This window comes from Stegostoma tigrinum, chromosome 37 (genome assembly GCF_030684315.1).
Source record: "Stegostoma tigrinum isolate sSteTig4 chromosome 37, sSteTig4.hap1, whole genome shotgun sequence".
Classification (NCBI taxonomy): Eukaryota; Metazoa; Chordata; class Chondrichthyes; order Orectolobiformes; family Stegostomatidae; genus Stegostoma; species Stegostoma tigrinum.
Window position 1 is genome coordinate 15,350,605 of NC_081390.1, and position 15,771 is coordinate 15,366,375.

At 37.0% G+C, this 15,771-nt stretch overlaps 1 protein-coding gene across 11 annotated transcripts in view; it reads right to left on the reverse strand.

Annotated features, from left to right (window-relative positions):
* kcnma1a (potassium large conductance calcium-activated channel, subfamily M, alpha member 1a) overlaps positions 1 to 15,771 on the reverse strand; it is an 828,270-nt gene that overhangs the window by 157,775 nt on the left and 654,724 nt on the right. For all 11 annotated transcript variants that reach the window (XM_059640355.1, XM_059640354.1, XM_059640351.1 and 8 more), the window contains exons 16-17: positions 10,338 to 10,406; positions 1,498 to 1,584 (exon numbers count right to left, since the gene is read on the reverse strand). In XM_059640355.1, coding sequence (XP_059496338.1) covers positions 1,498 to 1,584; positions 10,338 to 10,406 — 156 coding nt within the window. The remainder of the gene's footprint in view (positions 1 to 1,497; positions 1,585 to 10,337; positions 10,407 to 15,771) is intronic.

A 15,771-nucleotide genomic window follows, 5' to 3' on the forward strand; every position in this document is an offset into this window, starting at 1 on the left:
AGTTGTTTGACATCATCCAGGACAAAGTAGCCCATTTGACTGCCACCACATTCACAAACATGAACATCCACCCAAAACTTATAATGACACAGGAGCAGCAGTGAGTACCATCTACAAGATGCATAGCAGAAATTCACCTAGGTTCCATAGAGTGCAACTTCCATACTCATAACCACTACCATCTAAAGTGTCAGGCAGCAGGCACATGGGAACAGCACTACCTGCAGGTTTTTCTCCAAACTGCTCACGTTCCTTTGTCACTGGGTCAAAATCCTCGCACTCCTTTCCTAACAGGCTGCAACAGTTAAAGAAGGCAGCTCACCACCACATTCTCACAGGCAGTTTCAGACAGACTATTAATGCTAGCCCAGCAAATGTCATCCATATCTCATGAATGAATAAAAAAAATTACTTTCCTGAAAGGATTAAGAATTTCCATAATACACTACCCTAGAATAATGGACACTCTATCACTGAATACTTTTAAAGCTGTAACAGATTTCCTTGACTTCTCAGGGAATCAATTGATATGGTTAGTGGGCAGGAACTGGAGTTGAAACTGACAATTGGCCATGATCATATCAAAGGGCAGAGCTAGCTCAACAGCACCTCTGGTCAACTCCTGCTCCTGCTCCTAATTCTTGTGTTTTTGACACTGAGACAATTCACATTGTCAGACTTGAGTAGAATGAGCTTTGCTCTTTATCTTGACCTATCATAAGAGACCAAGTGGTCTTAGATAACTCACTAGATTCTCTGTGGAAAATCTGGTATTAGTTGTTGCATGAATATAATTCTATCCCTTTCCAATTAAGTAATGAAGCTCACTGGTTTTCTGATATCTCACTTCAAAATGAAAGTGTTTTGGTTTTTTTTTGTAAGTTAACATATCCCATCCTGCCTCTGTACAAATTCTGACTGGCACTAATTGTCACACTTCTATTACTAGCCAGCAACCTGAGAGCCATGGAGTTCCACAAAGACAGTCAACTGATCAGAGTGCCACTGTCTTAGAACATCTTCTCAAGGGATTATATCCAGCACTGTGTTTCACTCCTTCCAAAGCTGACAGTAGTGGTTTTGACAAAGACAGATTAAGTAGCAGGTATAATGATATCTGAGCAACATTATGAGCAGACAATTGAACTTGGCCATCTTGCTTGCCATGACAGCTACAAAGCTCCCAGGCATTTTAAATTCAGTTTGGAGGGCTCACACTTACATTCATCCTTTTACAACCTGAATGTTAAAGAACATTATTGAAATAATACCAAACTATATATTTAAAAAAACATAAATTATGAAAATGCTTTGTTCACATATAAAATAAGTTGCATTGCTGGAACACAAATAATAATATTCTCAGGCTGGTCTTGGTATCTCACCCTTCCATAAAAATAAAGATATAGAAGCATTTATTGTTTGATGTATTTCACCATTAACTGGAAACAGGTTACAATTGCTTTCATTTTCCATGGATCTCAGTCAAACAATTACCTTTTCACTTCTTTGGCATCACTTGCAATGAAGAATCCCAATGTGCCTTCATGGATCTTGATGTGGTTTCCAGGGTTGATTAGTATGCTACTCAGTGAAAACAGAAAACACCAAATTTCTGTTACCTGCTGCTGAAGAAAAGCATTGTCTTGATGGTATGTGAATCAAAGGGAAATGGTGCAAACATTGCCACTGCAATTAGAAAACCTTCTTACATGATCTGCACTTTAAGTACATACATTCCGACAGATGACTGTAAACGATTCGATTAATGCTGAAAGGAGCTTGTTTATCAGACCCACAATATTAAGATAAGCGAAGCACCATCTGCTTAAAAACACCCTTAAACAAATCTCATTTTCGCACAGTTGAAAGTCTTTGATAACAAAGCAAATCTCAGGCTATTAAATTTAGTCCGGGTGATGTAGTACATTGCTAATCACACTATCCAAACCGACTTCGGAAAAGGAGTTTAAAGGTCAATTTTCAGGGTGAATGTTTTTTTGATTTGTAACTGCTGCTTTACTGCTATGGAGAAGTAGTGGGTTTTTTTTAACTGCAGACCTATTTGTTCCAATTTGACATATTTTTGGTTCTATTTTGATTAGGGTTCAGCTTCCTCTTGCTGTTGTGATGAGATGTTCCCCAACTGACAAGTTCCCAAGAAACCCCGTCGTCAAGCTCTCTCCCATTACTCTTGAGCTGGTTAAGAGAAAGGCATGACTTTATGTGAAATCTCCTCTAGTTTTTATCGAGTGTTACCTCTGATAATATATGCTGTGGTCAGAAATTTGCCACTTGAATAACTTCTGGTAAAATGGTTTAGAAATTGGATGGGAGCATCTGACAGACGAAACAGTTATATTTGAACCAAACAATATTACTTAGGCAGAAAAGATTTTTACGGCAATATTCTGGTGAAATGGACAAGATTCTTCACTGAGTGACCACCACGTATGGACGGAAATTTAGACCTGAATCCTTAAAGTAAAGCTTTATAAATAATTTACCAGGACAGTTGCTGCACTGGCAAGCAAAAAAGTTTCACTAGTTTTGTTAGTTCCCCTGTGATTGCAAAACAATGTGTCCTCTGTGTAATATCATTATTGAATTGCAGCTTATCAACAGCTTAAAGTAAGTCATAATTCTTTTACACATCAAACTGATAACTATTGCACAGCACAGCTGTAAGCTGAATTAGGTAGTTGATCCAAAGGAAAGAGATGGCTGGTATGTGTTATCGAGAAGAATCCCAATCTATATTTAAACAAATCTTACTTTAATCCCAATTGTTCACAATATATATCCAGCTCTTTCTTCTGGGTACTTTCACACTACTTGAATTTATATAGTTCTACTTTCATATTCAAAGGTTTTGATTACTGGTAGACAAGAAGGAAAACAAAACATGAAAAAGAAAAGTAGCAATAGAGAAAGCACACTCAAGATAAGGGTCCTTCACAAATACAGCACACCAAGACCTAAATTGCTTCCAGGGATGAATTCCTTGCAGTTGGTGATTTACAAGTGTCATTGATAGGGCCAAATTCTCACCTCTTGGTTTGCTGGAATTGTGCCAGCATCTCCTTTCATAGATACAGGTAAATTCTACAAGGATTCTTCAATATACTGAGGAGAAAACCAGGCATTTCGGTTCTATTTAAAAAAATAACTCTTCAAATTCCCTCTGCCTTGTTCTTAGAATCATTCATCAAATAGATGCTATTCCTTTGATTTACATTATCATTGCCTCCTACTGTTTTAAGTATTTCTGGAACCCTGCACAATGGACCTTAGCCCCTCACTTTCCTTTCTGAATAATAAAAAACAGCTCAGAGTAAACCTGCTAACATCGTTTATTGCAATAATATTTCTAAATGGAATGCTGATTCTGCTTTTAAGTCAAATTTCATTTATCCCAAATATAGAGAAAATATGAAACAGTACAGATCAACGAGCATCAAAGCTAATGAGTTTTCTGGATTTTTTTGTTCTTCAGTACATTGATCTTTCATTTTAAATTTCACCATTTTCTTGTATGCAGTTTTTATATTCCTAGCCACTTCCATGTTTGTTTAACACATTTCCATTTTTTCTCACCAAATTACTTTCCTACTTGGCTTAACAGTCTTTGATTTGTTATTAAGCAAATTATTTAACGCATAAACTTTCTATGTGATTGGAGCTTCTGATAAATTTTTCTTCACCATTTATTCCCAACCAACTGCAAACCACCTCCAAACTTCATGTAGCTGCTTATGTGGCATTTCTCATGTACTTGTTTTTCCACATTTGTTAAAATCTATTGTTTCACTTCTAGTATAAAACACATTGAATTCTCTACTGTGCAAGCCCTAAATTGTTGGGAAGCTGTGAATATCTTCCGACTTCAGGGAGCTGGTGATTTATTCTAAACAGACTAATTTCACAGCAACTAAAAAAGAAAACTTTTATTTATGTAACATTTTATCACATTGTTGAAAGATCTCAAAGTGTTTGACACAATAGACGATACTTCAATATGGGACTTATTTGGGCTGGCCTCCAACTGTTGGGAAATAGCCCAGCTTGTAATGACGACCACGTGTTCTAATTGCCTAGTTCATGAAGTGGTTTCGAAAGTTTGAGTCCAGATATGTTCAACTCATGGCATCCAGTTTATTATTAGCGCTTCTAATAGATTTTTGTTTTAAAATGTACTTTACAGTTAATGTTTTTGCTATTCAAATGCATTTGAGCCTTCTTTCTAGCACTGTTGGTAGACGTATCGAAGAATATTACATTAAAGGATGCTCTGTAGTTTCTCAAAGAGGAAAAAGAGAATTATGCATTTTAAATCGGACACATTGGAATGTGTAAAAGCTGCTTCAGGAAAATGATTTGTGCCTCTTGGATTTATAATGAAATTTATCAATAATACCAAGTGATGCACAATATCCATGTAGTAAAAACAAAACACATTTTTGGGTTATCATTTATACAAAGTATCTGAATCTTTATCCTGCCATAATTTGTATTGCTGGGTTGAATGGAGCTGTTAAAATACTTGTCTTTTTCATTTAGACCATCGCACGTATACATTGCACACTGGTATGTGTGCCCGTCTCATAAGTGTTTCATTCCTTATGAATAGAAATCAGAATTCTGCAGACATCAGATTCAATCTAATTTTCAATTGGCATTCTAATTAGATTATAAATTAATAAAAACCAAGTCTCAGTATAGATTTCTATGTATCAGCAAACTATTCATACGGTGCAAGAATGACGTATTAACAGATTAAATTTTAACAAGAAAAATAAAGGAATAATCCCAGGAAGCAAATTTATATTTGTACAGAATAGAGTTTAGTTAAATGTGGCAATGACATGCTTTCACCACAAACACACACAGAACAACTCCTCCAAAAGTAGAGGTACAACCACTGCAAAACACATATGATTGCAGTTAACTGCTAGGTAACTGAATGGCATTGGAAGCCCTCTTACTTTTGTTGTACATATATGACTGCACACAAGCTTGGAGTCAGACAAAGGAAAGAGGTGAGTAGGATAGGGAGAAGAACGGGAATTCATGGGACAAAAAATAGAGAATAAGCAAGTAGCTACTAAGCTCGTTGGGTCAGCAATTGAATGCCACTTGAATAAACAAAAATCATGAAAAAAAATCAAAGATTAAAATTGGTATCTTTGGGCAAAAAGATACTGCCAAAAATATTAATTTACTCCATGCATTAATATGTCACTCAATTTCAAACAAACAGGGGTGAGAGAGGGGCTCAAATGACAAGGGCCTGTCTTTTATAGTGGGCTAGGAGACAATCTGCAAGCTTGCTGAAACAAGAAAAACTGTAAAGGAATCACAAAAACTGCTTCTGAAAAAAATATTTTCATATTTAGTGATGTGACTGTGTAAACACTGAATGTGATCAGTTACCATCAAGGGCATATTAAAATTATCATTGCTAAAAAAAACAGACTCATTAATTAGCTAATGAATCAAATTTTTGCCTATTCATTTTTCCCTTTCATTTCAATGAATCCACAAACAACATTAAGTACTGTACAAAAATCTGAGGACAGACAATGGGTAAGACATCAGTTGAAGACGTTGACAACCAGACAGCATAATAACATCTTGGCTGACTGACATTTATATTACATCATCATGGGGGATGGGGAGGAATAAAACTTTATGCCAGCAAGGTTTTAATAGGGAACAATTCAAGACACAATCTGTGAGACAGCAGAGAATGAAGGGCCATTTGGAAAAATATATGTCAGTATCAGTTTTTCTTGCAAAGAAATTAGTACAAGGACAAGAAACTTTTTTTTTAAAAAAAGGATAAATGTTAACTATTTGATGCATTTTCACATCACCTTGCTGATTTGATGACAGAAAAAAAGGAATAAGCTCTCTAAGAAATACGTCCCAAAGCTGAAAGGCTTAAAGAATTAAAGGGAAAGTTCAGATTAGTTGGAAAGCAAATGAAGAGAGCTTTACCGCTTGGCACCTCTGTAAACAACAAGAAAACAATTCAATGAACCACCATAGTCGGAACAAACCACTTGCAACAAAAACAAAGGAAACATTCCAACTTGGCAAACACAAGACAAACAAATAGTTTTGTTTATTTCAGAACATGAATGTGACAAAATGCAAAAAGGAAACCTAGTAACAAAAACACAAAGTTTGAACTTTATAGTATTTTCTCTGTGGCGTGAAAGAATTATGCACTCCAACAGATATTGACACGAGTCTTGGTCGTTCACTGCTCTGAGGAAGGGTCACTTGACCCGAAACATTAACTCAGATTTCTTTCCACAGATGCTGCCAGACCTGCTGAGTTTTTCCATCAATCTCCATTTTTGTTAGTCATTTACTATGCTACTTTGCAAAATTTATGTAGTGTGCCATGGACTTATTTGGCTAGTCAGTGCCCATGATGGTTGCGAGTTTTAATAAACCTTGCCATCAAATAGCTAATCAAGTTTCCTCATCTTTTCTCTCACTTCAATGAGTCAAGGCTGCGTTTTGAGTGTTCTCTATGTGCTCTCAAATTAAACAACATAATTATTCACTTTTGTTAAAATCTTCTGCAAACTTTGAAGAAAAATAACCAACGAATCAAAAAACAGGAGATACTGGAAATGCTCAGCAGCTTGATCGGCACCTGAAAGAGGAACCGTGATTACTAACGTGACCTTTCACTATAATTGCCTGGTTAAAACTATACATCCAACCTGTATATTAAAGTACCTTAAATAACAAGGTGTTACCAGAAAATTTTCTGAAAAAAGGTCCAGGCCCAAAACATCAGTTTTCCTGCTCCTCTGATGCTGCTTGGCCTGCTGTGTTCATCCAATTCTACACCTTGTTACCCCATTAAACTACCTTGCCTCTTTTAGTTGGATGAGCTGCTGTGCTTCCCCAACATTTTCCTTAAAAAAGTGCCCTAAGATGCTTTTTTTAACATAATTACTTCAAATTTATACTTCGTAAAAGTTTCTATAACACAGAACCAATCAATCATGTTTTAATGGAAGACAGTGGACAGGAAATGTATTTTACATTAAGCTGGCATATAACATTGGACACATATAATGACAGTGAGAGGCTAATTAGACTTGCTAATTAGAGTTGGTTGATACATAGTTTTTCATGTGAGCAGTTCATTATGTCTTACTGGTGTCTGATGTATGCAGTATTGAGTAGAAGGTTAATATCACATTTAAATGAAATTAAGATCAGTTACCAGTACAAATACCAAGCAATACTATTCTAGAAAGGTATAAAGTTCTTCAATTGGATATCTTTGAGATTATCTTTTGATAATAAAGATTGCATTTACTTGAGCATTGTGAACCTTTCATTACTGGCAGTGACAGGAATTACAGTGTTAAGTACATTCAGCCTAATATTCTGTCTATTCAATGAATATAACTGCTTAAGAACTGTAACATACAGACCTTTAATGACCCTTCTTGCAGAAAATTGGATCTAACATGAATATGAAATGCTAGTTTGGCCTCACCTACTGCCTTTGAAGCCTTGGGAATAGAAGCTATCTTGGTCCTTAGCCTAAACGACAATACTGATTTAACTGACCTGTTCTTTTCAGTTTGTTTCAGCACAGTTTAACACACTTTGGGTAGTGTTTAAGAAATGACATACAGCCAGCAATTTATTTCAACCAGTTTTACATAATCGGTCGCTGCCAGGCAATATTCCCAATTTGAAGGAGCTATTCAACTGATTGTCTGTACTTTAGCACCTAATACATATCCTCAGCTGTGAATGGGTATGTAATCTTAGTTCTTTGAGAATCTACAGTGCATATTACGGCTAATTGGGATTAGCACTGAATCAATAATGTTTGCTTAATGCAAATAAGTGGATTAAAGAACAGTTTTCTTAACATGAAGCTGCTTCCATTAAGTGGATTCCACTGTGTTAATGAGTTTAAATCAGCACCATTTATCCCTTTTCACACTTAAGGGCAGCTATATACTGAAATGCATTCACCTTATGAGATGCATCATTCCTTGTTCCCAGTTCCAATCTAATGTTAGGTGAAGTATGCCTGGACTGACTTTTGTATGGTTAAGACTGGCATTAGATGGGATGGAGTGAATTCACAAAGCACATACATGTTGTCTCTCACAGTGACCATTACCCCATTCAAATAGTGTGTGCTGCTGAGCAAGACTTTTCCAATCACGCATACACCACAAAGCTTGCAAAGCTATCAATGTCTTGATGGCACATTACCATCAATCAAGGTGCCAGCGGGGACTAAATGACTATGTATAGGAAGTAGCTTTGAAAAGTAAGGACAGTTCCAATTAAAATTATGCTAAATCAGAAGGATGTTAAACATCAATAATTAACCTTGCTCAACTCCATCAAGATAATTTTATTGATGAACATGTTTTACTAACTGTGTACTTTCAGAAAGGTCATGCTATTCCCACTGGAAATAATGTTAATGTCTGGTAAATCACACTATTAAATTGGTTAATGTCTTTACTTAAGGCTAAGAAGAAACAATTGGTGGCTCTTAATTACAAACAAAAACAGAAATTGCTGGGAAAAGTTAGCAGATCTGGCAGCAACTGTGGAGAGAAATCAGAGTTAACATTTTGTTCCTCAGTTCTGGGCCTGGAATGTTCTGTCTGCTTTCTCTCTACAGATGCTACCAGACCCTGCTGAGCTTTTCCAGCAATTTCTGTCTTCATTTTGAGTTCCAACATCTGCAGTTCTTTTGGTGGCTATTAATTGTCTGAGCTTGTGGCAAAGTGGTAATGTCCCAACCTCTGAGTCCAAGTTCTACCTGCTCTGTAGATGTGTCAGAAGCACTCTGAATAGGTCAGTTAGAAATTATTTCGGATCTGTTGTCATGCAGTGGTGGTGTCACTATCCCTGGACTGGGAGGCCCTGGTAAAGTCCTACCTGCTCCAGAGATATGTAATTGGTTCTCGGAACAGGTTGAGTAGCAAAAATGGTTAAATGGGAAACCTGGTTCTTGTGGCAGTAGTAGCATCCTTACCTCTGGGCTACAGTCAACTCCGACCTGCTTCAGAGGTGTGCAATAATATCTTTGAACAGGTTGATTAGAGAGGAAGAAAGTACTCACACTTGTAATGGGTCTTGTGGCACAGTGCAAGTGTCCCTACCTCTGAGCCGGGAGGCCTATTTTCAAGTTCCACCTGACCCAGATGTGTGTTGGAACAGGCTGGTTGAAAAGTCTACATGCACCAGCACCTATTATGGCTCTTGTGGCACAGATGTTGTGCCCTCACTTCTCAGTCACGAGACCTGGGTTCAAATCCTACCTGCTCCAGAGGTGTGTAATAACATCTCTGAACAGGCTGATTAGGAAATGTAATTCATGCATCTGTAACATTAGAGGCTGCAGGGAGCTCTAAGGCTGAGTAGTCAACAAACTCACCCATTAAGGTAGGTGTCTTATTTTCTGTCTCATTGACTGTCTTCTAATCCTATTGACAAATAACTCAGATCAGCCCCAGTATGGAACTACAGATTTTATTGGCTGCAATACTAAAATATATTACTTTCTATTATTACTCCTTTCATATTCCTCTTTCCCAAATGGAGCCATGATCTATTCTCATCTCCTTACACGTTCCTTCCTCTTGTAGGGATTTATTTCTCTCCATAGTACAAAATAAACAGAATGTCATTGGTGAGCAAGCAATATAGTTAGTTTACCTTCCACATAGAATTTATTGACTATTTTAAAGATAGATTTGGCAGGCTTTTCAAAAGATGTAGGCAGATTGGTAGTGATTTTTTTTGTGAAAAATGTAACTGATTTAAGAGCCACCTGTTGTGTATCAGTTCATACAAGTGAGAGAGCTGGGGTAACAAGTAAACCATGTAGGACAATACTGATAATGACAATAAATTTAACATTCAGTGAGATTAGAAGAAATGCTTAGATATTTGATGTCGTCTTGGTTAACATTACTTAAAGTACTCATGGGTACGATGCTTTATTGACGTGCCATGAAAAGAACTAATTTCTCACAGAGTGAGACATCAGGAGAATTAGACATCACAGTACTCATTTCAGTTGTGCAGCTCCATTTTAGTCTGTCTTCAACTCCACCATCGACTTTGCAACCAATATGGCAAAGTAATTTTTAATCAGCTTTAAACTCTAGTTGTTCAGTGTGAAATGGGGTTAGAAAATGCTCAGTTTGTATCAATAACTGAATATTTTTGACAACTTTTAGTGTTCTCTTGACCATTTTTTTCCATTTAGAAGAGCTATAAAATTAATATTCACAAGTTACGAGAAAGGCTGTGGTACTCACCTGCTTTCCCTTGTGTCCGATTTGTATTCTATGGCTAACAATAGCAGCTTAAGCTTCACAAAACACAGCCTGTATATGGAAGATAAAGAGCCGTCACCTCGCGATTACAACTCTGGCAGATAAAACCATTTCAGAAACACACTCTGACAATTGTCCAAGTTTCCAACATGAGGGAATCATTCTGATCTCATATGAATTCTGTACAGAGTTACAAAAGTGATCAGTTGGAGAAGCAGGAATCAAGAAGGATTTAAGTCAACTCCTGCTCCATTTAGTAACATGATTGTAACTGTACAGATGTGGATGTTCAAACTATTCCAGTTGCCTATCCAGAGCTGGTAGAAATAGCCTTCAATGCTCAGACCTTTGAGTACAGGAGTTTGGATGTCATGTTGAAGTTGTACAGGATGCTGGAGAGGCCTCTTCTGGAGTACTGTGCATGGTTCTAGTTGTTCTGCTATAGGAAGGATATTATTAAATTGAAGAAGGTTCCAAAAAGATTAACCAGGAAGTTGTTGGGAATGGACGGCCTGGGTTATAAAAATAGGCTAGACATTTGGGATTTTTTTCACTGGAGCTTAGGAGGTCGAGGCGTAACCTTGTAGAGGTTTGTAAAATCATGAGGGGCAGAGATAAGGTGAAAGGCAATGGTCTTTTCCCTTGAGTGAGGGAGTTCAAAACTAGGAGGCATATTTTTAAGGTGAGAGGACCAAGATTTAAAAAGAATATCAGGGACAACTTTTTTCTTAAACACAGAAGAATGGTTCATATGTGGAAGGAACTGCGAGAGAAAGTGGTGGATGCAGGTACAGTTACAGCATTTAGAAGACATTTGGATAAGTACTTGAATAGGAAAGGTTTGGAGCGATATCGGCCAAACGCAGGCAAATGGGACTTGTTTAGTTTGGGAACATGATCAGCATGGATTAGTTGGACCAAAGGGTCTGTTTCCATGTTTTAGGACTATGACTCAAATTGGATGACATCATAGGTGGGGGAGGTTGGTACGCAGTATCACGAAAGGTGGTATGAGGGTGAGAATCAGGACCGTGAAGTGGTATATTCAGGAACTGCAAATACTTTGCACTGTCAATTCTCCAAAATATATTATCCAAGTTTTGTTAAGTTATAGGAAACGGCTTTTGCAGATCAATTGAGAATAAAACATTATTTTGACTCAGAGCCACATAAAGCATATTTCATCAATAATGATGACTGGAGAGTGTGAAGAATCAACCTCAAGGCCAGGCAGTATTATTAGACTATCAAGTCAAAACCAGGTGTACATCAAGTTGGGACTATACTTATTATACCACCCTGAAATAACTGATTCATTTTGTTTGTACATTTTTGTTCACAGCCCAGACGACTGCACATAGTTTTTACAAACAGGTAGCCTGTCAGAAATGCTGAACAAGCCGCAACTACTTTTTTAACAGAGAATGATTTAAAAGATAAAAGGATGATCCATATAATTTCTGATCATGTACGTTAACATTGCTTGTCAATTAACACACTAAGTGTCAAGCAGAAGATATTTCCCACTCTGCTCCTATCATCCATCACTTTGTGCTCCTAATTGCAGCCTTTTTATTACATGTACCAAGAAAAAAAAATTGAAAATCAATTTTTATTAGTTGTACAATCATTATTAATTAAGCAATAAATATTGAACCCAACTATGAAGAAAAATCAGCTTAAATTAAATTTATAATTTAAGACTTATGTCATTAATGTAATGTTTACAGCTGAACCCACACAAGTTTTCATTTTGTACAGAATAAAATTAACTCAAAGGAAATAGAAATAAAACTCAATGGACAATTAATCATCAACTTAAACTGGAAGTCGATCATAATTATTACACATGCTGAAATTTTAACCATCATTGACTGTTTTAAAGTCTTTAAGATGACTACTGTGTTAAAGTACATTGTAACAAAAGCAGGCCATTCAAACCCTCAAGGTCAATCATCATCTCAGCTCCATTTACTTTGACACACATTCCTTTATTCCTTTACCAAATATCTGTCAATCTTATGTTTGAAAATTTCAATAGACCAAAACATCAGCAACTTTTTGGAAGATAACATTTTACACGTCCATTACGTCTTGTATGAAAAAGATCTTTCTCATTTCATCAAACGTAACTATAATTTTAGGATTCTGCCCCTACCAGAGAAATGATCTTTTCTCTATCTCTTTCTCTTTCTGCCTATTGATTTATCTTGTTATCTTAAACACTTCAATTTGATGGCCTCTTAACCTTCTAAACTTAAAGCAACATAACATAATGCAAAAGTAAATATGTGTAGTCATAATTTAATATTTTATTAGTTGTGAAAGAATAGATACATTTCACATTATTTCATGGTATAGTAATGGTAAACATGGGTGAATGATAATAACTTCCATCAACTGATTTTAATACCTGAGACCTTCTTGGATTAAACAGACATTTTACAAAAAAGACAAATACTGACCTAAAATGGTTGTCCTGGCTACCTGAACAGTTTGTGCCAAGTTCATTAAACTATCAGTAAATAAGCATCAGTCTGAGCCAAAATTAACTTCATTACCAAAGGCATTGAACTCAGATTTAGATCTCCTGGTTGAACTGCTCTTTTCTGAAAGTACACACTGAAATCAAAGTCACCAGTAAATCATTTGGTTTGGTCAAAAATGATGCCAGACACCAGAATCCACAAGGAAACTGTATTTTAGGCAGCAGCTTTCAAGCTGTAAAGCATAAAGAAAAAGAAATCTGAATTGAAAACAACAAGGACATTGCAAGCCCCATCTCTCTCAATATTTCATCAATGCCTGTGAATAAAGCAACTTGGGACAACAGCTATTTAACAAGAAATGTCTAAATCTAAACCGTTACAGCTACATAAAACCCTTGTTAGGCCGCATGTGGAGTATTGTGTACAGTTCTGATTGCCAAATTACCAGAAGAATGTGGAAGTTTTGCAGAAAGCGCAGAGAAGGTTCACCAGGATGTTGCCTCGTCTCAAAGGCGTTGGCTCGTGGAATGGTTAAAAAGACTAGGATTGTTTTCGCTGGAAAGATGGCGGCTGACAGAGGTCTACAAAATTATCAGAGGTATTGATAGAGTGGACAGTGAAAGGCTTTTTCCCAGGGTTGAAGTGTTAATTACAAGGGGGCACAGATTCAAGGTGAGAGGGCAAAAGTTTAAGGGACATGAGCAAGAAATGTTTTTCACACAGAGAGTGAAAGGAAACTAGAATGTGCTGCCAGAGGTGTTGGTGGAAGCAGGCCCATTTGCAACATTTAAGAGACATCTGGATGGTTACATGAATAGGGAGGGAATAGAGGGATACGGATCGAATAAGGGCAGAAGGTTTGTTTTTTCAGTTTAGTCAGGCTATGATGATCGGCAGAGGCTTGGAGGCCTGAAGGGCCTGTTCCCGTGCTGTACTCCTTTTTTGTTCATGTTCTTTTCAAAATGCAAATCCACAATTAAACGATTGACCTCAAGTTAAAAATCTAACACTTCAAAGACTCTGAGGATTATTGTAAAAACTGTCAGCTATTCTTCCTGTCTAAACCAAACACTGCCTCTTTTTAAAACAAATTACCCATTTTTGCACGTGTGTTTGATTTATATTTTTATTATTTCTTAGTAGATAAAAATAGTTGCATAAAGACTGGGTTAACCAAGTCAGTACTAAAGCCGTGGATGAAAAATTCCTGGAGAGTGTATGAGATGGGGTTTTGTCAAAGCATACTCAAAGCCAATTACGGATTTGGAAATTTGGATTTGGTCTTGTGTAATGGGAAAGGGCAAATTAATAACTATGTAAAGGAGCCTTTGGGAAGCAGTGAATTTTACATTATAACTGAAGGGGACATAATTAATTCTGAAACTATGGACTTAAATCTGAGCAAAGGAAACTCGCAGATGCAGTGCATTTGGATTTTCAGAAGACTTTTGATCAGGTTCCACACTGTGGGTTAGTAAATAAAATTACAGTGCATGGGACAGGGGTAAAAACTCAAATATGGATGGAGAATTGGTTAACAGATAGAAAGCAGAGAGCAGAAATAGGTGAATCATTCTCAGGATGGCAGACTGTTACTCATGGGGTACTGCAAGCATCAATGCTGGATCCACAACTAGTCGGATTTGGATATGTGACCAATTGTTTGCTGATGACACCACATCAGAGGAGTATATAGTTGTGACAGTTTTCAAGTAAGCTTCAAGAGGACTTGGATAAGCTAAATGAATGGCCGAAAAATGGCAGATGGAATATAATGTAAATAAGTGTGAAGTTACTCATTTTGATACGAAACAAAAACAAGAAGGCTGAATATTTCTTAAATGGTGAAATGCTGGCAAATGCAGATGTGCGAAAGGACTTGCATGTCTTTGTCCATAAGTCATCAAAAGCTAGCATGAGGTGCTGCGAGTAATTAGAATGGCAAACAATAAAGTGGCTTTCATTTTGAGGGGATTGGAACACAGAAATAAAGATCTCTTCCTGCAGTTGTATAGTGCCTTGGTGAAAACTCACTTGGTGTTTGTGTACAGTTTTAGTCTCCTTAGCTAAAGAAAGATATACTTGTCATGGAGGGCACTCAATGGATGTCTGCCAGATTAACGAGGAGAGCTTGAGGAAACTTGGTCTGTATCATCTACAGTTTTGAAGAATGCAAGGTTTTCCGATTCAAACAGCATTAGGTGTGGTGGATGTGGATAGGATGGTTTTCTTGGCTGGTGACTCTAGAACCACAAAACATAATTTCAGGATGAAGTCAACCATTTAAGACTGGAACGAGGAGGGATTTCTTTACTCAGAGGGTGATGAATCGTGGGCATTCTTTGTCCCATAGGGCTGTGAAAGTTTAACCATCGAGCATGTTCAAGTCAGAAATCGATAGGTTTCTGGAGACTAATGACATTAAAGTATATAGAAATAATGCAGGAAAATGGCAATGTGGAACAGATCATCATGAGCTAGAATGATGGGCAAGGTTCAATGGGCTCAATGGCCTACTTCAGTTCCGATGCCATGTAATTGTTCATACTTCTACTCAAGAAAACCTCAGAATTCAACTTCGTTTTGATCTAGCTGATTATATTGTAATTGAAGTGGGACAGCCAAGCATTTAAGAAGATATTTATTATAACTCACTGAGGCAGGGTTAAAAGAAGGGTAGCTGATCTCCCGTCCTCAGCTGTCATATCACGGTTTATGATAAACAAAGATAATAACCCAAAGTCATGATCAGATACAAGCGTAATGCTTATTGTTAACCTTGTGACTGAGTGTTTTTTGTGGCAGGGGTTTCACCTGTCCCAATGTTACTTATATTGCAACATCAGCTCATGAGGATCAATTGCCTCTAGTATCAGTGATATAATCAAGCAGCTTAACCAGCCAGTCACATTTAAGAATTATTCCTT